The sequence below is a fragment of the Mytilus trossulus genome, chromosome 13, assembly GCF_036588685.1.
Source record: "Mytilus trossulus isolate FHL-02 chromosome 13, PNRI_Mtr1.1.1.hap1, whole genome shotgun sequence".
NCBI classification, from domain to species: domain Eukaryota; kingdom Metazoa; phylum Mollusca; class Bivalvia; order Mytilida; family Mytilidae; genus Mytilus; species Mytilus trossulus.
In genome coordinates this window covers 15,351,827-15,375,615 of record NC_086385.1, presented here as the reverse complement: position 1 = coordinate 15,375,615, position 23,789 = coordinate 15,351,827, and the positions used below count along the sequence as shown (strand labels likewise).

The 23,789-nt window shown below is 31.4% G+C and overlaps 1 protein-coding gene across 1 annotated transcript in view; it reads right to left on the bottom strand.

Moving 5' to 3' along the window:
* Positions 1-2,570: 2,570 nt before the first annotated feature.
* The window catches only part of LOC134695000 (microspherule protein 1-like), a 27,687-nt gene continuing 6,468 nt past the window's right edge, over positions 2,571-23,789 (bottom strand). The window contains exons 3-13 of the mRNA XM_063556127.1: positions 23,469-23,513; positions 21,817-21,897; positions 14,483-14,592; positions 13,483-13,591; positions 12,678-12,816; positions 9,400-9,475; positions 8,161-8,189; positions 7,559-7,651; positions 6,811-6,893; positions 5,249-5,464; positions 2,571-3,074 (exon numbers count right to left, since the gene is read on the bottom strand). Coding sequence (XP_063412197.1) covers positions 2,988-3,074; positions 5,249-5,464; positions 6,811-6,893; positions 7,559-7,651; positions 8,161-8,189; positions 9,400-9,475; positions 12,678-12,816; positions 13,483-13,591; positions 14,483-14,592; positions 21,817-21,897; positions 23,469-23,513 — 1,068 coding nt within the window. The 3' untranslated portion in view covers positions 2,571-2,987. The remainder of the gene's footprint in view (positions 3,075-5,248; positions 5,465-6,810; positions 6,894-7,558; positions 7,652-8,160; positions 8,190-9,399; positions 9,476-12,677; positions 12,817-13,482; positions 13,592-14,482; positions 14,593-21,816; positions 21,898-23,468; positions 23,514-23,789) is intronic.

Below are 23,789 nucleotides of genomic sequence, written 5' to 3'. Positions count from 1 at the left end.
TTTTACGTGCAAGAGATATCAGTGCTCTCTCAACTCGGGTCAGCCATTAATTGTCCTTGGGCGACGGACTATCGTCGTTTCTCGAGACCATACTCGGAAATGGTGTCAAGGGAGAGCCGAAAATGAAGTCCTGAATTTTCACCCCTGAAAGGGGATCGATACAGGAACCTTAAGCTTTGTGTTATGCAGTAGTTCGATGTCTTAACCACTACATCACGGCTCTCTGTGACAGTTGCATATCTTATGGGCGTATAATGGAACATTCTGTTTCAAGTATTGTAGTTTGTTTCAGAAAGGATATTTTAAATAATTTTATTGAAAATAAGAAAGATAAAAACGTGATTGTGAATCATATAATTTAGTTGTGCATGCTGTTATGTTGCGTATTGTTATGTGTTTACTTTTCTACATTGGCTAGAGGTATATGGGGAGGGTTGAGATCTCATAAACATGTTTAACCAGCCGCAATTTTGCCTCCGGCCTTAGTTAGTTTTGTATGATTTTTAATTTTAGTTTTTTGTGTACAATTCGGAGTTTAGTATGACGTCCATTATCACTGTACTAGTATACATATTTTTTAAGGGGCCAGCTGAAAGACACCTACGGGTGCGGGAGTTTCTCGCTACATTGAAGACCAATTGGTGGCTTTCGGCTGATGTTTGCTCTATGTGAATCCGGGTCCGTTCGCCCTGATTCACGTTCGCCATACTACATGTTCGCCCTGATACATTTGTACCTGTTCGCCATGTTTATTAATAATCCATCAAAAGACATGCAACTTGAAGTATCACAATAATCAGTGATCCGAATTATTTTGTCATTGAACAATTAACGATCCTAAACAAGCCATAAACTTTTAAATATTTCCCTTTTTCCATAAATTTCAAGAATATATACCATAAAAATATCTGAATAAGTTTTTTTCAAGTTCAATGCCCTGACTATCAACATTTACACTTACTTCTTGGCATATGTTCCCTACTTGGACATATTAGTATAAATTCAGGCAAACCAGACTTTATGAAGACCCATTGGTGGTCTTCTGTCGGTTTCTGTTTCTGTCGGATAATAGCCTCCTTCAACAAACTGAAGATTCTGCTGTAGTCTGCTTTAATGTCGGGTTGTTGTCGCTGTGACACATTGCCTATTTGAATTTCATTCTCAATTTTATTTATATCAAAATAAGAAGATGTGGTATGTTTGCCAATTGGAGACTGGAGGGATTCCCTATATCATCAACCATTTTTTCAACAAAAAGGAGGGGTGCCACAAGAACAACATTCACCACCTGTGTCAACTCAATTAAACCATAGATTTATTTTTATTTTTTTAGCAAAATTGTTGTTTGTGTGCTATGAGTCTCCATGGGTATCTTCTGCGTTAGCATAACTCAAATAATATTTTTTTTTGAGTCTTTACAGAAATAACCTGTAGACACATGGTTTGCTTGTTTGTAATATCCAGAAGTAAAATGCAAACGTTGAAATTAACTGGTAAATTATGCAAAATATTGAAAGTCAATGTACCATGACTGCAGATACATGGTCAAAAGTTTTCCATGAAAATGATGTATGTTAAGGTCAATACAACTGTGTGCTTAATACTTTTGACTTATCACATCAAAAGGGATTCTCTTTAAATGAACTTAATACAAACTTTGAATTAGACCTGGTTAGACAGATCACATTTTAGTCTCACTGCAGTGACCTTCTCAAGGTTATTTCATTTATTATTATTTCCAATCTTCATCCACATTTCACTGTTGAAAGTTTTGATTGTGTGAAAGTCTTCTATCCTCAAAAACTAAAACATTGATAATGCTATCTGATGATATATTAGGTGGAGACAACTCATGCAGCAAAATAATGATTCAAATGCAAGTGGAGACAACTCTTACAGCTAATAAATGTTTTCAATGCAACATTGCAAGTGGAGACAACTCAGGCAACTAAAAAATGTTTCTAAGTCAAGAAGTGACAACTTATGCAGCTACAAAATGTTTCAAATGCAAGTGGAGACAACTGCCTTACAAATTTATAACATACAATACTTAAAACTTTCTCTTCATTGAATTTTTATATTATTTAGTTTATATTTTGCGTTTTATTGCACCAAATTCAATTATAAATGTCATATTGTGTTTACAAAAATTTAAGTGCCATTCTTTATGCTATATTTTGTTCATATTTCATCCAATTACCACTCAATCAAGTATCCACCAACTAATCTGTTTATGATATAAACACCCACAGATGGCCAAAGCTATAACTTTTTGTTCTCTCTCGTTTTTTTGCTTAATAAATGTTTTAAATACAATGGGAGACAACTGCTATCTTTAGTAACTACAGATTAATTATCATTCAATGGATACCAACTTTTGAGTATTTCCAAAGTAAAGATGAACAATGAATTCCAGGACTTATTTTCATGAATTTCGTGTGTGCATTGGTATAATATTAATTCTCTGGCCATGTATGGAGACTTTGGCAGAACCATGAAATCCTCAATCATGGAAAAATGGTACCAACATAAATCAATGAATCCACAGTATAAATAAATAAAAATTTCAAAAAATGTTTACACCATTTAATTGCTTCATAATTGAGTTTATATTTCTTTCAATATTAGAAACATTATTTTGCAACACAATTTTTGGTCAAATCTTATATACGAGTATCTGTAATATAAATGTGTTTATGCCAATTTAAATTTTCATTTAAATTTCATAATGCATTTATGCAAATTAAGCATTTACTACAAATTTTATAATGTGTTTATGCAAATTTAGCATTTCATATTCTGTTAAAGCAATTTGAGCATTGCATCAAGTGTCATATTGTGATTTTGCAAATTGTCACTTCATAGAACTGTCACAATGTGCTCATGATGATTTTGATGCCATTTGATTGTTGTCAAATTTCATCCATTTCTGCCAATCGTAACAGTCAGATCCATTAATCTTTACCAACTTCTTTGTTTAGCAAGTATCATGTATTTGCTTGCTTCTGTGCCTCAGTTCGTATCACATTAATTAAATCCTGGTTGATTAGAAAAATAAACCGTAAACAGGAAATCTGCAAAAAAGAAAACAGATTTTTTATTGTGCCATGAATTTTCCTCAGAGTTTGGTATTTTTGTGATTTTAAATTTTCCAGAGTTCAGTTCACCTTTATTTTCAATAGGGTGTGTTTCTTAATTGCTAGTTTTCCCTGTAGTGTGGTGTGCACCTATTTTCTTATTGAATAATTTTTCGTTTGGCCATAGTGATGTCCACAGCTCACCGTGTCCCCTACTCCATTTATTGACTTTTTGTAAGATATTTGAAATCCTCTAGTTTTATCCATGAAATGGCATTACAAGAATTGCAAATCTCTACTTTTCTTTTCCTAATTTTATAACATACTGTTTTTAAATAATTTAATAATTTTACAAAATTCTTGTTATTTTTTTGTAGTTTTTGAAACAAAAAGTTGCCACAATTAATTTATTGAAATTATTCATACCTCAACAAGAGAAGAACTAGAGGCTCTAAAGAGCCTGTGTCGCTCACCTTGGTATATGTGAATTAAACGAAGGAAGCAGACAGTTTATGACAAAATTGTGTTTAGGTGATTGTGATGTGTTTGTACATCTTACTTTACTGAACATTCTTGCTGCTTACAATTATCTCTATCTATAATGAACTTGTCCATGTAGTTTCAGTGGAAAATGTTAGTAAAAATTTACTAATTTTATGAAAATTGTTAAAAATTGATTATAAAGGACAATAACTTCTTAGGGGGTCAATTGACCATTTTGGTCATTTTGACTTATTTTTGAGTCTTAAATTGCTGTACATTTTTGCTGTTTACAGTTTATCTCTATCTATAATAATATTCAAGATAATAACCCAAAACAGCAAAATTTCCTTAAAATTACCAATTAAGGGGCAGCAACCTAACAACGAGATGTCCGATTCATCTAAAAATACCAGGGCAGATAGATCTTAATCAGATAAACAATTTTACCCCATGTCAGATTAGCTCTAAATGCTTTGGTTTTTGAGTTATAAGCCAAAAACTGCATTTTACCCCTATGTTCTATTTTTAGCCGTAGCGACCATCTTGGTTGGTTTGCCCAGTCATAAATTACAATATATAAACTAGATAGCCTTATAATGATTCTGGCTATGTTTGGTAAAATTTGGCGCAGTAGTTTCAGAGGAGAAGATTTTTGTAAAAGTTAACTACGATTTACGAAGAATGGTTAAAAATTGACTATAAAGGGCAATAACTCCTAAAGGGGTCAACTGACCATTTTGGTCCTATTGACTTATTTGTAAATCTTACTTTGCTGAACATTTTTGCTGTTTACAGTTTATCTCTATCCATAATAATATTCAAGATAATATCCAAAAACAGCAAAATTTCCAGAAAATTACCAATTTAGGGGCAGCAACCCAACAACGGGCTGTCCCATTCATCTTAAAATTTCAGGGCAGTTTCTTGACCTGATAAACAATTTTACCCCATGTCAGATTTGCTCTAAATGCTTTGGTTTTTGAGTAATAACCAAAAACTGCATTTAACCTCAATGTTCTATTTTTAGCCGTGGTGGCCATCTTGGTTGGTTGGCTGGGTCAAAAAACACAATTTTTAAATAAGATACATCAATGATGATTGTGACTAAGTTTGGATTAATTTGGCCCAGTAGTTTCAGAGGAGAAGATTTTTGTAAAAGTTAAAGCCGGACGACGGACGACGGACGCCAAGTGATGAGAAAAGCACTTCAGCCCTTCGGGCCTGGTGAGCTAAAAATAAATTCTGAAAAAGACTTTTTGTGCTTTAATAATTTATTGATACCTTAACAACACAGTTATAATCTTGGTTAATGAAAAATAAAAATGAAGCTGAAATCTTGTGCTTTTATAATTTGTTGAAACTTCAACAACAGAATTATTATTCCATTAATTAAGTAGTATTTCTGAAACTGACCTTTTGTGCTGTTCTAATTCAATCAAATTCAATAACTGAATTATTATTCTGTTAATGAAAAAGAGTTTCTGAAACTGACATTTTGTGCTTTCATAATTTATTCATAACTCAACAACAGAACTATTCTCAGTTATTTTTATTTTATTCCTTAAATGACTTTTAAAAGCTTTTGTTATTTATTCATATTTCAACAACAGAATTATCATTCCTTTAATTATGTAATCAAAAAAATATTCTTAAACTGACTTTTTTTTGCTTTTATAATTTATTCATACCTCAACAACAGAATTATTATTGAGTTTCTGTTTGATTCCTCCTAAAATTGGTTTGCCATCGACATAAATTGGTCTCTTCCCCTCGTTAGATATAAAGAACTCGCCAGTACTCCGTAACTTTATGACACCCTGACGACGTGAGATTTTCCAGGCTGGTCCTTCCAATGCTAAGTCTACATCAACTTGGTTATCTTTTGTGGCTCTTCCAAGTGTTATCTAAAAATAGAATTTTTTCATTCATTAATACGTATACATAAATCTGATTTAATACAAATAAAATAAAAATGTGTCCATAGTACACAGATGCAAAATTCTCCGAAAAAAAAAGACCCATGACCTATTTTCAATAATTAAACTTCCATTCCTACCCTCCAAAATACATTTAAATGGAACAGGATTAAAAGTGTGACAGAAGAACAATTATCAATCTTTACACAGGTTATTTGAAATAAACAAAGGATATTGAGGAAATCCTTGATACAAAATTTGATGAGGGCTGATAACAAAATATATCAGAACTTTATATAAGGGTATTTGTGTTAGTATTGTCCATTCATTTTTGATGTGTTTTGTCATTTGATTTTGCCATGTGATTATGGTCCTTTGGATTAGATTTTCCTCTGAGTTCAGTGTTATTGTGATTCTACTTTTTGATAGAGTTCAGCCATTTCAATTGATATTTTATAGTGTGTCTTTTTATGATGTGATTTTACACTATTGTTTCAGGTAAGGGTGAAGGTTGGTACCTATTTAAAACATTAAACCCGCTGCATATGTTTGCACCTGTCCTAAGTCAGGAACTTGATGTTCAGTGGTTGTTGTTTGTTGATGTGGTTTATAAGTGTTTCTCGTTATTTTTCTTTCTATAGATTAGACAATTTGTTTTCCTGCTTAAATGATTTTACACTAATCATTTTTGGGGCCCTTTATAGTCTGCTGTTCCTTGTGAGCAAAGGCTCCTTGTTGAAGACCCTACTTTGACCTATAATGGTTTACTTTTACAAATTCTGAATTGATTGGAGAGTAGTCTCATTTGCTCTCATACCAAATATTCTTATATAACTTATGAGTCTTATGTAGACGAAACGCTTGTCTGGCGTACTTAATTATAATCCTGGTACCTATGATAACTATTTACACCAATGGGTCGATGCCACTGCTGGTGGACATTTCGTCCCCGAGGGTATCACCAGCCCAGTAGTCAACATTTCGGTGTTGACATGAATATCAATAATGTGGTCATTTTTATACATTTCCTGTTTACAAAACTTTGAATTTTTCAAAAAAATAAGAATTTTCTTATTCCAGGCATAGATTACCTTAGCCGTATTTGGCACAACTTTTTGGAATTTCGGATCCTTAATGCTCTTCAACATTGTACTTATTTGGCTTTATAAATATTTTGATATGAGCGTCACTGATGAGTCTTATTTAGACGAAACGTGCGTCTGGGGTACCAAATTATAATCCTGGTACCTTTGATAACTAATTTAGTAATTATAAAACATTTGAAATAACTTTCTACTTGTTTATTTATAGACAGCCATATAACTTTGACTTACCTCCCTTGACCTCATTAAGTACCGCACCAATCTTCCTCTCAGTACTGCCAATGTTTGATTATCAAAATCTGGTGGACTTATACCTGTTATATAAGAATTATACTAATTTCTTAGATTTTTTGGGTCATACATGTGAGTTGATACTTTTCCGAAGTTACAAATTCAACAAGGTTGGGACAAAATTAACAGATGGCGACTATAGGGTTTGGGCCAAAAGATTTTTCTGTAATTTTATGTATACTTTCTATTTGTGTACCTCAATATAATCTTTATTTGTTTTACGTGTTTTTCTGTAATATTTATATCATTGACCAATCTTTCTCTATTCTGTAAACAAAATCCAGCGGCTAATTGTAATTGCTGGTCTGGTACTTTTTCTGGTGTTAATGAATTAATATCTCTGTTTCTGATGAGTATTATGACAAAATGCGCATCTGGCGTATTAAATTATAATCCTGGTACCTTTGATAACTATTAATATCTCTGTCAATTGTCAATTAATATTTTGTATTTGTTTAATGTAAACAAACTTATTTATGAAGATACTTTATTTCGCGTTAAGTCATTTCATGCCCATTCAATTGGCGACGTTTAATATTCTCAGATTTTTCTCCTAGTGAAAACTGAGAAAACAAATCACTCCTGAATGAGTTAGTTTACAATATTTATTTGAAAAGTAGACAAACCTACACCTAAATTTGATTGTTCAGTTTTTAGTTTCAGAAGGTTTTTTAAAATGTCTGTTTACCTGTAACACTGTCAACAAGGACCTGCCATTTTGGTAATTCTTGTTCTAAATGTCTGATTTCTTTTTTATTCCTTCTGTCTGCTACAGCTAATTCTGAAAAGCAACCAAAATAAAAATTCAGCAAAAATTATGCAAGATTCAAGGATCAAATAATACAAATGTACTAGGAAAGACAACTCTGAAAGTCAACAAAATGTATCAAAGAAGCAAGCTGAAGGACGTCTCCAGTGCGGGAATTTCTCGCTGCATTGAAGACCTGTTGGTGACCTTCTGCAGTTGTCTGTTCTATGGTCTGGTTGTTGTCTCTTTGACACATTCCCCATTCCTATTCTCAATCTTATTTCCATTCTCAATCTTATTTAAGTGTTACTGTGAGCTATTGCTCATTTTTGATACCCCTATTATAAGTATTCAGTAAAAAGGAAGTCGAGGAGGAATTAATTTAAAACAAATGAATCTTAGAGCTACTGCTTACTAATGATACCCCAACCGCTAAAAGTATATGGTAAACAGGAAGTTGTTGAGTGATGAATCTCAAAACATATCACACGGTATAGCCAACTCATATAAACCCTGAAACCATATTCATTAAAAGCCCTTACCATGTTCTAATATTTCGTCTGTAGGATCTCTGAAATAAAACAGAAGAATGTTAGTAATCAAACAAGAAACTTTACATAAGATAATATCTGTTTACTGCAGATTCTTGTATTTTTTTTTATGTCCTGGGATATTTGATTTGAGGTTTTGCAAATGTTAGCAAAAATATATACTCATCAAATCAGAAATTATTGCGATGTTTTTATCCTTGCGTAAAATGCGACAGAGTTGTATTAACAATAATTGAAACTCCGGTTTTGATATTTTCATATAAATTAAACTGGATTTTTCTCAATATCTCAAAAAAAAATTGCATTTTAGTCTAAAATGACAAAATCGCAATAATTTCTGAATAAACAGTGCTTATAGAAAATTTGTTATTCATTGAACAATAATTTCATGCTTCACTTGTTCCCACAAAATCAACAAAATTGATATCTAACAAATGACAGCGAATCACAGTGCTGGACAAATATTGTATTTTTATTTCTATATGTATTTGTATACTGTGGATTCTTTTATTTTTTCGTGAATACCAATTTTCGTGGATTGAGGAAAACTTGCATATTTGTGGATACTTAATTTCATGGTTTTGGTAAAGTTTGCATATGTTTCTTTAGAAAATTTGTAAATCGTTGAACTTTTAAATTCATGGTTCCCCTTTACCCACAAAATCCACAAAAATTGGTATCCAACAAATATTTATGAATCAACAGTAGTGAGAAGGTCAATTGCAGAATAAAACAAAACTGTTATTGAGTTCTTGTCAAATCAAAAAAGATCCAAACGATACCCTATTTAAATTTATCAAAGCTTTGTCACCTCAGAACAAACAATAAAATTTGTAGACAGATTTCATCAATTGGTTTTACATGTATAAGTAATAGAATTCCTCCCAAATTACTTCTCTCAAATGTTTAGAATTGTTTTCAATGAATATCGTAGATAGTCAAATGAGTTTGAAACTAGAACAATCTTGATTGGCTTAGATGTGTAAGTAATCAGCATACAGTATACATCATTGTACATGCTTACTTTGTGGTTTCCCCATTTCCATTCTCAATTGTATTTTCTTTGTCTATGGTTTTGTTTATTTTGAAGGATTTTTCATTTGTCCCTATGGTATCTTCTGCCCATTTATTTTTATTTCTGTGGATTCTCTAATTTTCACAGTGCTTTTTCTAATCAAAAGAGGGGAGGGGGATTTGCCACTGTTTTTATCATTATCCTTAGATACTCACTTTAAATCATCGTCATTCAGCATATCTTCAGCATCAGAAAAGTTTAAAACATGATCCCCTCTTGGCATTGGTTGAACTAAAATAAAAAGAAAACAAATTAATAACACTAAAGGCTCAAAATATCAATGGTTTTATACATCCAGTACAGTTAACTCTCGTTGACTCAAAATTTCGGATGAGTCGAAGTTTTCACGTGGTCCCAAACTTTGTTCCATATAAATGTATGTAATTCGACTCCTGATGAGTCGAAATTGGATGGGTCGAAATTTCAGTTGAGTCAAACTAAATTTACGATCCCAAGGTTAACAAAAGCATTCAAAATTCATTATTTATCTCGAACTAAAACACATATGTCAAAACATGACCTCCGGCATTTAAATGGATTGAAGAGGTAATCTGACAATACACGTGTACCCTAATTAAATTTTCCAGTCACTGACCACTCAATTGATTTATGACATGCTATTTCAACGAGTGTTTACCTGAGATTATCTTTTATAGAATTTTTATAAATAATTAGTGATACAATTGTTAATGTTCATGAAAAAGTATTCAAAATGTTTACAAAGCAATTAATTGTGATGTAAACTAATGAGCTTGGGTGTGTATAAAGTAAGGATTATGACTTCCGTTGATGATCACCTAAAAACTACTCAATTGGCTTCTTTAATCTGTTGTGTTTTCTTTTGAAAAGAAAGAATGAGATCAAACAAAAGGAAGAGAAATCTAAATTTTCTATAAATCTCTTGTATCCGAGAATAAAACATTTTGTCAACTATAACAAACTGAAACAATTGAATAAGTAAAAATAATGTTATTATAATAATGAAAGACCATGACATACAAGTACATCGATCTGGTACCAGAATATCGATCCCCTTTCCTCATCACCCGGATTTATTTTAGCTTTACCAAACTAAGCAGGGTTTCCCCTGGGTCAATTATTTTTTTCGCCACCTCTTTTGCCAAAACAATATATTTTTCGCCACTTTATTATTTTTTTCGCCAAGTAACATAACTATATTATTCGTTTAAAATTTTCTTTTTTTTTCTACCTCCCACCCCCACCTTTTATTTCTACACCCATCCCCCTTTTCCCTTAAATAAGGTGATTTTGCACCATTGTGTCTATCTGAAAAGCCAGTCAAGGTCGTTAAACACTTCCATATATTGTGTCTATGATTATTCTCTAAAACTTATTTCAGAGTCTACATCTATTGAATAAAAACTAAACATTAAATAAAAGGGAAAAATATTCATTGTATTTTAAACAGTTTTTCTAAATGAGGGGGCCACTATACTTTTAATAATAAAGAAGATATAAGTCCTGGAATATATAAAAATTAATGGCCAGAAAGTCACAGGACAAAAAGTCACAGGACATAAAGTCACAATTAATCCTTCGACAATTGTTTGAATATATAAAAGAAAGATCTTGAAATATTATCTTTTTATTACATCTATTCATTTTGAAGTGTAGGACATTGTTCATAAGCTTTGTTAAATAAAAAAATAGTAAATTTTAATCATTCAAAAATGATATTTCTTGGCACCATGACGCCATTTAAGTACCATGTCATGATGACATCTTGTTTTCATAACAATTATTTGATCATTATTGATATTTATTGAATAATTTTTAATTACAAAGTTGCTTTAAGTTTAACACTTCAAGAAAAAAACAAAACTTTTATTTTTTAAATTATTTTTTCTTGCTTAAAGAAAAATATTCTAAAAACTAAATTGTGACTTTTTGTCCTGTGACTTTTTGTCCGTGACTTTTTGTCTGTGACTTTTCGTCCTGTGACTTTCTGTCCTACATTCGTTTTGATTATATAATACCAGTATAGTTCGTAGGAAAAGTTTCTCTAAAAGAAAAATACTGGTGTGCCCTTATGTACTAAAGAAGTGGTTTTTACAACAAAAGAAAGCTTTGATCCCTCATTTCATTTGGAGTCATAACATTGAAGGGCTACTCTCATTTGAGAGGTTGTTCCCAACCTTTTGGATAGATTTCTTTATAACGACAGTTTTCTTTTCTTGACCATCGTAAATGAAAAAGTTGAGACGTAAAATTACGTCACTCAAACGACTTTAAAGAAGTCTCTATGATCAATTACCTATATTAAAGTCAAAGGATAATTAAAGTTTTAAATCAGAGATTTTTCTTGCTTTTGAACATTTTTCGTCACAACAACAGCTTTCTTTTCTAAACTATGTTTACAAGGAGAGGAGACGTCAAAAGAGTTCTTCAAACACGTGCGTCGCAAAGTGGTATTTTTATGTGACATTTATCGGAAGCCATTTAGCCATATCATTTTGTCAAACAACTAAATCAACACCTTTTTTAATTAGTCCTTTGTTGTCAATAGCTATAAAATGCAATCAGCTGATAATTGATTTTCTGTCCAAATTTTAATGAGGTCAAGGTGAATTCTGAGTATTGTCTAATCGGGTAAAGTCCGAGAAACTCGAAAAAAGTAAATAAACAAGATGAAGGAAAATAAATCTTTCTATATATTTCTTTCGCCAAATTCTTTCGCAAATGACGAATTTTTATCGCCACAATTATTATTTTTTCGCAAATTGCGAAAATGGCGACCGCCAGCGGAAACCCTGAAACTAAGCAAGAGTTGTGTCCCTTGTTCTGTCAAACTTCCGGTTTTCGTTTGTCGAACTACGTGTATCTCGAAATATTTCTCTGGTCAGACTGACTTCGAGATAACGAGAGTCGACTGTATATAGGTTCTGCTTATTTATGAAGACTGTATGGTGACCTAAAGTTGTAAACTTCTATGTCATTTGATCTCTTGTATTACAGGCAATCATACCACATCTTCTGATTTTTATATTATTTTTGATTTTATGGAAATGATAAGATATGATACATTAAAATGTGTGCCACAAAACCGCTAAATCAAAACAAAAGCTTTTCTGGTGATTCTCCTTCCGAAAGTGACAAAAAGCCTTGAAACATAGTTTATTTTTTTTCTTCTTTAAATTACTGTCTCAAGTGCTTAAAGAATATCAATCATTCTACTAACTTAAAGAAAATTTGCTGAGGACAAAGACTTTGACAATTTACTGTAGATCTAAAAATAAATTTTGAAGTCATAATAAAGAAAGACGTGTAAAATTGAATTTTATAGATTTTTCAATATACAAAACCAAAATTGCATCTTTTTCTATCCAGGAATATGATTTTACTAAATACTAAATGACAAATACTGATGGAAATCTGTATATTTATCAATAACTGCTGAATATTCATATCTTACCTGATTGGTCTGGTAATAAATGATACTGTTTCATCAACAGCCAATGGTTGTGTAGAGATTTAGGGGTTCTCAAAGGGTAAAATGATTCAGGATTCTTGTCTATCAATTCTTCAAATACTTCTAAATTAGGCTGGCTTGTCTGTAAGGAAGTAAACAAACAATTTAATATCATTGTAAAAAAAAGAAGGTATATACCAGAGATTTTTAATTTGACAAATTGGCTGTATTTGTTTTTTTGAGTACACATTTAAATTATTCTTCAGGGGAAGCAAGCTTAGTGTGCCTCTCTCTGCTGAATATCATACCGTATAGCGGGTTATTTTCGCGGGGTGTAAATTTTCGCTTATTTATGCGGATAGACCAAAATTGCCAAAATAAATTCCGCCAATTTAAAAGTGTACATGCAAAGGTATTGATAAAAGTTTCAAAACCGCCAAAATAATAACCGCAAAAATATTTCGTATACCTTATTCAATGAAAATCGCGAAATTTTACACCCGCGAAAAAAACCCGCTCTCCGGTAGTATGTCTTTTACATGATTAGCTGTTGTTTGTAGATCTTTGTTGTTATGTATTCAAAATCCATTTTCAACTTTAATAATTTGGAAATTCTTTCCTACTTGCTCATCACAGATGTTAAAATCTTACTTTGATTTCAAATATTTCAAAGAGATAAGGAAAAATCTTCCAAAACCCTCCAGTTTGCATTAAAACAGTGCAAAATTTTAACCCCTTCTGATACTTACAGACAATACTGTTCCCTGTGAAAGTTTAACTGTTAACAATAACCCCTACTGGTACTTACAGACAATACTGTTCCCAGTAGTTTTTCCTCCTCTTTACTGAACAATGTTTTAGACTGGACACTAGATATTATATCTGGATGTAGTTGTTTAATGGCCTGCATACCCAACCTAGAATTCAAAATGGTTTATTCGATGCTAGTTTTAATAATCATGTGCTACTTCATCATTCTATTCATTTATTGTTTTTAAATAATTCAGGCTGCTAGTTTTCTTCAATGAATCAGTGTACATTGTCATGTCGGACCTTTTATAGCTTGTTACGTGGGATTTGCTCATTGTTGAAGGTTATATTTTATATCTCTGTATTTGCAAACTTCTATATCAAACAGTCTCTGGTTGAAAGTTGCTGTAATCATATTGCCTCTTATTATTTCTATATTTTTATCATGTTTTTTTACTAACAGTTAGCTTTTCTTTTTTAATGTATCGTGTTTGCCTCAAAGTTAACAGAATTGTATGTTCAATCATGGTAATCAGGTAAAACCATAAAACAAAAAACTTTCAACTGAATAATTGCTTCTTAACATAACATTTAAAGTACAGATAAAAACTTAAAATACATATAAGGTGTTCAAGGATTACTTGTACTGTTTTAAGTTATTGATTGTCTCCCCTTAGAAAAGATCAAAATCAGGATTTGTGGCTTGTTTTACAAACTCAATATCTGGATTCGAGTTGAGGCATGAAAATCGGAATAGTAACGCCAAAATGAAGACAGTGTCTGTAGATATATTGATTGGCTTAATGTCTGATAGTTATCTTTCACACTAAACTTGTAAAAATCAGACTTTTCTTGCTGTTCTTTCTTTTTAGTGATTTGTCAAAATGTTTGTTATTTCTTGTTGGATATCGTCCAATAAAAATTGTTTTCACCACTTTGCTTTTTTTTATGTCCCTTGTGTTGCCTCTCATTGATGAATATTCCTCATCTTTTTTAATCATCACTATAATGTACATGTATATATTGTGATCAATTTGCATATGACTGCAAAATCTTACTTTGATATAATAGGATCATACAACAAGGCAAACCATCGCTCTTGTATTTCCTTCAATGTAAATCTACAGGAAAACTTTATCCCTAAATGTACTGCAGTCAGGTCACTTGTCTGAAAAATAAAAATAAATCTTGTATTTTCTAAGCACTGTTAATATACAGCAAAACTGAATCTGTCTGATCTTTGTTTTCAATAAAGCAAACTTACGATTTTTGCATGAAATTATACTTCCAAAGTTTATTTTGCTGCATTGGCTAGTGGTATAGGGGAGGTTTGAGATCTCACAAACATGTTTAACCCCTCCGCATTTTTACACCTGTCCCAAGTCAGGAGCCTCTGGCCTTTGTCAGTCTTGTATTATTTAAACTTTTAGTTTCTGGTGTACAATTTGGAAATTAGTATGGCGTTCATTATCACTGAACTAGTATATATTTGTTTAGGGACCAGATGAAAGACGCCTCTGGGTGTGAGAATTTCTCGTTACATTGAAGACCTGTTGGTGACCTTCTGCTGTTGTCTGCTCTATGGTAGGGTTGTTGTCTTTTTGGCACATTCCCAATTTCCATTCTCAATTTTTTAGTCTGTCGTAATTGTTTTTAACAGTATCATTTTACTCACAAATTGAAAAAGTTTGTTAAATTTTATTTAATTTACAAATTCCAATCACTAATCTCCTATTACACAAGAAATGTGTCCCCAAACTATCATTTTGTATGTTCAGTGGACCGTGAAAATGGGATAAAAATTTTGCATTAAAAGTAGAATGATGATATCATAAAGAACATGTGTACTAAGTTTCAAGTTGATTGGATTTTAATTGCATCAAAATCTACATCGACCAAAAACTTGAACCTGAAGCTGGACAGACGAATGAACAAAACGAAAGGGATGAACAAATGAATGATCAGACAAACCAACACACAGACCAGAAAACATCATAAATGGAGCATAATAAAAATAACCATGTTACTATAATAGACTTTAGTCAGGTTCCAATTCAGGAGCCTGTGATTCTGTGGTTGTCGTTTTTTTTGTTGTTTTTTTTGTTATTGTTTTAAACATTAATTATGTCATTTGCTTTCTGTTTGAATTGTTTAATTTACATTTGTCATTTTTGAGCTTTTTATAGCATATTAAGCAGTATGGTTTTTGCTTATTGTTAATGGCTGTGTTGTGACCTATAGTTTTAATTTCTGTGTCATTTGGTCTGTGGTGGAGAATATTAATTGTCTCATTTGCAATCATACCACATTTCCTAATAATATATTTAGTTTTTGATTGAGTGTAATTAAACCTTTAGAAAAACATAATCAACTGCCCTCAAATCATTCATTTAGGAAATAAGAAATTTTTTAAAGTATAGTTTTTTATCCCATATAATTTTTATTAACTATGTATTTGATTTAGACATCACAGAACAAATGTATTCATTCATTGTGTGCTAATTTGCATTTTTGATTGAGTTTGATTGATATTTTATAGTGTGGGTTTCCATGTTGTGATGTTATACTATTGTTTCAGAATAGGGAGAAGGTTTGGTACCATTAAAACGTTTAATCCTGCTGCAAATGTTTGCACCTGTCCTGTCAGGAATCTGATGTACAGTAATTGTTGTTTGTTTATGTTTATAAGGCCTAAAAATTCCTATGTTTATGGAAGTATGGACCATGGAGCTACAGTTCTGCGGCTAGTATTACACAAAGACATGCTGTCTCAAGTCTCTGGTCTGAAAATTGATTGAGTGGAACAATAAAGTGAAATGAGCTATCTTGAAATTGACAATATTTTTTGTTTGTTTTTGTTTTGCTGTGTTTTTATCTCTTAGAAAAGTTCATGTGCACAAACTGATCAATCGAAATCATTTAAATCAGTGATGTATTTCAAAAGTAATGTATTCCTAACAATAAATACTACTACCAGTATGTGATATTTTCAATTTTAATAATTATAAAACATTTCTTTCTGAATGTAAATGTATCTATCTCATAAATGGTGATATAAATAAGCATATGTACACATTTTTTTATACATAAATTGTTAATGAAACATCATAACTTAATAAATTAAAAAAGTTTAAATAAACAATGTGTAGTCATTAAATAAATATCTCATAACTATATATTATATAAATTAAATAATTTCTAAAAATATATATATACAATTTACACGTGAAGGTTATCTATTTTACAGGCTTATATCAAAATGTTCTATTCACAGAACTTTATAAATATAACAAATCAATAACAAAATCAAAAAACACATAAAATAACAAATCTGCTCAAAACAATGTTCATATTTTCCCATGTTTTCACAACAGTTTAAAAAACACAAAAGTTAAACTAGCAGTCACTCTGTTGAAATAAAGCACGAAACACAGGTAACCTTAGTTTCTGGTTGAATAAGTCGTTGATAGATTGGTGGATAAAACTGACACACTTATATTGCCAGATCTGAGTGGTGATGTGATACTGTCGAACAGTAGCATTTCTAATGGCCACGATCAGATCATTGTCTAGCGAGTCTGTATTTTTCCCTGATTTAGATTTTCCACCATACAGTTCCAACAATGTAAATAAATGCCAAACAAGATCACGGGCAAATATGTGAGGCTTGGAGCTCTGTGAGAAAACATTGGAAATCAATTCCATAGAGATCTCCTTAGTAACCGGATTGTATCCCGATACCTCTAGAAAGTTGTGTGGATAGTTGTTCATCAGGTGCACCAGAAAGGTACCAGTCAGTGTTCCTTGTAGAAGATATGGTTTTAAATGCCACAGTTTCTCCATATTATGATGACACTCCAGTTGATGAAATCTTAAAGGATCAATAAACTCCCTGTGATCTAGACTGGTTCTGCACATTAAATCTTGATCACTAGGTATAGGAAAACTGTTTATAGCATGTTCAACTATGAAAGGATCTACCATATCATTTCCATTTCTGAAGATATTACTGGTTCCATATCCGTGATTTACATCAAAGCCTCGGTTGTCATTGAAACTAACAGAGTTGTCACTGGAACTACTGACTTTCCTTTCTGCATCAAACACTTCACATTTCCAAGACTCACTTCTATAACTGGTCTGACTAAAGCCAGAAACTCTTTCTTCAGCCTCCTCAAACAATGAATTGTCCATAGTGTCATCAACAATGTTAGTTATATGATCAACTGGCTCAATACAGGAAATGGCGGACAAACTTTCCAAAGGTGCTCTCTCCATTGCTAAGTCATTGTAGTACAAGTTTGTGTGTGTTCTGAGTTTTAGTGGCAACACCATCTGAATTTGATCCTTTGTAATATGTGAGTGAACATTTCTTTGTGAAAGTTGTGGTCTTCTATTTCTTGGGTCCTCCATTATCAATCCTGGACTTTGGTCCTCTGTCAACTGGTGATCAGACATTTCCTCTCCATCATTTGTATCATTCAAAAGTCTTTCTATTGAGGCTATCTGTTTATTAAACCAGCGGTTGTAGTTTGTTGCTGACTTATGGAATGGTTCTGTCTCATCTTCAGAGATTGAATGCATTTCTGAACAATTGTTCCCACTATAATCCAAATTTTGTCCACTGAAGTCCAGTTTGTTACCACTAAAATCCACATCAAACATACTATTCTCTAAATTATTTGACATTCCAGTAAGAAATGAAAGATCACCAAGTCTATCTGATGTAGCGTTTAACGATTTATCAATCCCGTCATCAGAGAAGTCATACTCAAAGAACTGGACACCTGTTGAGCTGGCTTGGACTGATGATGAGGATGTTGACTTTTTCTGAGGTTTACCACCCCAACTTTTCCTCTTGAATTTCTTGGTAATGAAGTTTTTAATTTTGGTTGCCCTGACCATAATAGAACTTTTGGACTTCTTGATCTTTCTCTGCTTTGTATCAGGCTCATTAATAACACACTCAGACTTGGCATGATGTAATTCTGAAGAAGGCCCATCCTGGATAAGGCTGTCGTCTGTTCCCTCCTGAATTGTATAATATGGACCAGAAGCATTCATTGTTTTTCTAGTTTTGAATGACACTGGATTGCTCTGGGAACGCCTACGAAAATCTTCCCTTTGAAATAATTTATCAGTTCGATTCAAAGAATCAGATCTTTTCCTTTGGAATTCAATAAGTTCTGGCAATGGACTGTTATCTATGTCACATGATACAGAAATATCATGTGACTGTTTTGACTCTGCTTCCTGCTGTTCAATTTGAGTGGGAAACACAAGTTCATCATAAATGCAAATTTTATCTTCATCATCAGCACCATGGTGACAGTTGCCATGAATATCCCTCATGGTTATTACACTATATTCTGCATCGCCCTCATAATTTTCCTCATGTGACAGACCCACAGGAAGTGTGTATGACCCTTCACTGGAAGATGATGGCAATCTTGTATTCTTATTGGTCCATTCACTTGATTCAAGCAGAAGTCCTGAATTCTGATTGTTGGTTTCTTTGTCACATGACTGACCGTCTGCTGCAGATCTTACATCAGACTGGTTGCCATCACAATTATCATATTGTTTCGAATTTTTATCTTCCTTATCTTGAAGATTTTTGAATATGACTAAACACTGTTGACCTAAGTTTTCAAGATGACAGAAGCTACTGCCTACATTCTCTTTAGAAGTCTTGATTTGTGAGAGCCACATATTTAATTCTCTTTCTTTCTCCTGAAGTTCTTTAACAAGCCTCATCTTGAGTTCTTGGCACTGATCTTTGAGATAATTCACCTTGCTACATACGTTCTTTGAAAAAAGATGTAAAACAATGGAGCACTTTTCACAGCAAACACATGGTTGACTCTCTAGAGTAAGTGAATGTTTAAAAGACTCTGTATCTGGTACAAAACTATTCTGATTGGTCAATAATGCACCATGTGATTCCTCACTTGATAGTTCTATTGGTGAATGAAGAACTGGAAAGCTTGGGTTGGTTCTTATTTTACTTCTCCTTACTGATGCATTGCGATTCAAATTAGCATGAGATTTAGGAGTCAAATTTGCTTTTGCAGTTGACATGGAAACTGCATTCATTTTCTCCTGAATAAAGTCAACATATTGAACATGACGATCTACTTCTTTCTTCACAGTGAAAAGGATTCTGGGTAATTCCACCACACAATTTAAGCAAACAGTTTCATCATGGCTTCCATCCAAGGGAATTGTAGGATTGCCACTTTCTTTTGATGGTTCTTTGAAAAACTGTGGTGTCCAGCATGTCCAGAGAGCACTTTGAGGACTGTGGCCTTGAAACAGATTTTGACTGACCTCTGTGTCAATTTTAAACAAGTTAAGATGGATGTCACTGATTGCTGTCTCCAGGTAACTGAGCATGGAATTATGGGTAGTACAAACTGATGCCATTGGTGTTGGGTTGTCAACTACTTTCTAGGTCTGAAAGAAAAATAATTAAAAGAATCAAATTAGCTAAAAATAATGTTAATCTAAAATTCATTTTAATTGTAATAATTGATAAATCTTTAAAAAAACTGCTTATAAATGATGATATGAATATGATCTATCAAAAAAAACACAATAGTTTTTTATGTTAGAAAATTATATATAAATTACAATATTCACATTTTTAGTCAACTTCAATCATTGTTAATTCTTTAAACACGTCATTTGCAATATTCAACAGCACAGAGAACTTTTTTTTTAATATATGTTAATTACAATCAAATTATTATAATTTCATAATTGAATTTTTCCTTAAATTCAAATAATTATTATAATATTAAATTTGGATCATATACAAATTTTGTATAAAAAATGTAACTTACCAAAAATGTTAACTTCCAGCAAAAGCAAACACCTCAGTGTTACTGCATCAATGAAGAAGGAATTTTCACTGGTTTCAGATACATATAAATATCAATTAGATTTTGTAAAAATTAAAACAAACTACAATTTTCTGAAATTGTGTGCATATGATTTGATATTGATTAATGATATGTCTTCTTTTCTGGCAAGTTGTATATATATATATAAACAGATACATCTGAGTAATTATCCATTTACAGTAATCAAAACTCAAACTTGATGTGTACTCTTGAATAAGTAGTGTTTCTCATCCTCATTAACAATGTTTGGATAGTCAGGTTTTAGCTAATGATTTCTGTTTTAAAATATTTTGATTAAAATGTTTTGATAACAATGTTTATCAAAACTTTTTATACAAGAGTCTGAATAATATTATGTTAAAAAATATTTACATTAGATTGTTTGATTAAATTGTATTCCCAAAACATTTTAATCATGATAACAAATTTTATAACTTAAAAAAAAAACATTAAAAAAAAAATGCTTTTCTAAATTTTATATATTTCAAAACATGTATATAAATTATGTCATGTTAACCATGTGTTAACTAAATTAATTTCAGAATTTTAGTTTTGAACAAATTGTGTGTACTTAATGTTCAGAAATAGAAATTTCATCATGTTCAATTATTTTTATCTGTTAAAATTATCACATATTAAAAAAAAATGAAATAAATATTTATATCATAAATACTGATTATTTATATATTATTATTTATATTAAATTGCTTCTATTCCTATCATTTTATTCTTTCTGTAAAATTTTTAAAATTTCATTTAATTTAAAAATACAATGTTTTCTACCAGCAACCAATTCAACCTATCAAAAGTAAAAGCACATTTTAGAGTTATCTCCCATTTGCAACATCCTCAACAAATATTTTATTGATATTCATTCAGATAAAGGGTTTGTATTAGAAGGCATTTAATATAAATGATTGACTAGCGGATTTCCAACAAAATCTTCACGGTCAGGGAACATTCCATTTGACTTCTTTTTCTAGTCATTTTTTTTAAAATTTTCGACATTATTTATTTTTTTATCAAGGCAATAATAAATAATAGGTTTGTTTGCCAAAACGCAACCTACACAGAAAAATGATGCCTACTCAAATTCTTTTATTGTCCTGATTTGAAGAACATTTTTTTAATCAAATAGGCATGAAGACTAATAAACATCTAATACTACAATTTAAAAAAAAGAAAAAAAAAAAGAAAATGCCTACCTACCTACCCGCTGCCTCAACCTTTGGGTAGGGTTTGGGCAAACCAAAATATTTTTAAGTGTGGCCTAACTCACTTTGTTCAAGAATTTATTTCCTTTAATCACTATGTTACAGGTCTACATGCACAAATTCTTTCTTAAATTAGAAAAATTGAACTTGTGATACTAACTAGAAAAGTCAAGGGGAAATCAGCTAAAGGAATAACTCTTACTCAATTTTGTCCAATTTTGTCACATTCAGACCCTATCAAATTTTTTTTATCAGTGTTGTTAAATAACTGACCTGTTGTACAGCTGTAATCAATGCCAGATCATCTTGTGGTTTCCATCTTCCAAGATCTTTTGTAGAGGCTGGTGTTGTTGGCTACAATAAATAGAATGAAACACAAATACATAAAATTGTATTTATTCCACTATGAATTAATGAGTTATCTCCCTTTCTGAAATTATATTGACTTTTTCTAACACACATGTTTTCAATCCAAGGAATAAGTTAAATACACTGTTTCTAACATTTTCATTTTATTTTGGGTCCTGAATGCTCTTCATCTTAATACTTGTTTGGTCTTTTTAACTTTTTTTTATTTCGAGCATCACTGATCAGTCTTTTGATGTCAGACAAAATACATGTCTGGCATAATAAATTTCAACAACTGGTATCTATGATGAGTTTATTCTTATGGCAATCATTAAATTATGTCTTTGTTTGTTTTTTTTTTTTTTTTTTTGTATTGTTCAAAACATTTGGTAATTCCTATAATTTTTTTTTCTTAATATCTATGAATGTGAGTTATCTCCCATTTTACAATACTTTGACATTTAAAAAAGTCTGATGCCATTAACATATCAATAGTTCTCTGCTTATAAAAATAAGAAGATGATTGCCATTGAGACAATTCTCCACCAGAGACTATTTGATGAAGAATTTTAAAACTTTAAGACACTATATATACGACTTTCAATAACGACCAAAACCCATACCGCAAAGATCTCTACTTGTCTGGAACTATAAATTTGAGAGCAATAACAACATTATTACATTCATAAATATAAAGTAGGCATATTATTCAAAATATTTATTTCTTAAATAAGAATGAACATTTGCCACTTGTGCTCTTAATTTGATCTACCACACACATGTTATAAAGATATTGATTTAATATATATTAATAAGTAGCAATCTATATTCTAATACAAATAGGATTTTCATTTGAATTGCAGCTTACATTTAAATATCATTTTTCTACTCTATATTGTTATTCATTGTAAAAATTGTTCAGTTTATTTTCCAGTTTTGATATTAACTTAAATTGCTCATATACATTTGTACAGTGTACAACACAAACTATAGCCAAATAGGGAAGCAATTTCTTAGTTTTTGAAAAAAATAGGCAGTGATTGAAACTTTTTTTATATTACACAACAAAACTAATATAATTTTTTTTATATGTACATTTTCATATGCAGACCATTTGAAGTGTTGTTGTCAATTTTTATCATTACTTTTAAGTGTTGCATTCATTTACATTATTTGATAACCCAGCATATCAAGGTATCAGACATTTAATTTCCATATACAGTTGGAAAGATTTAGGATGTGTGGAGTAATATTTGCAAAATATGATTTTCTAACGTAAACTAATAAGTCTACAATGATCCTTTCAGTGTTTCATACATGCATGACATGTATATGTTTTTTTTAAATATTTTTCTCCCTTTATCCATATATCTTACTTATTGAACAACAAATGTGTTCCTTTGCACACATAGTTTTCATCAAAGCTGCATCATCAATTACCCTCCCCACATAACGCAAATAAGAGTAAGGTAAGTAATTCGAGGTTTTGCTATTTTCCCCTAGCTGTAGTTAATGACTCTCATAATGATGTTAAATCTTTAGGGGTCAGAATCTACCACTATAGTTACCATGGTTACCTTTTGTCTCTTTGCTCTTCTTACAGCAGATGATGATTTAGAAGTCTGAAAAAGAAATTAAACAGATGAAGGATTGGGTCAGGTTTACAGAAGAAAATAAACACACAACAAGATTCAGAAAAAAAAAAAAAAAAAATATAAATGTCAGTGGATGTATGACTTCAGTGATTCACACTAAAATATATCATAGTTATCATGGTTATAGCTTCTTTCATGATTATATGACAGCAAGGGTGATTCTTAACCTAGTCAAAGTGCCTGCACTTAAGTGGTTAGAAGAATCTGAATTTTAAATGCTTGGTGTCTGGTTGTAGAAAGTTG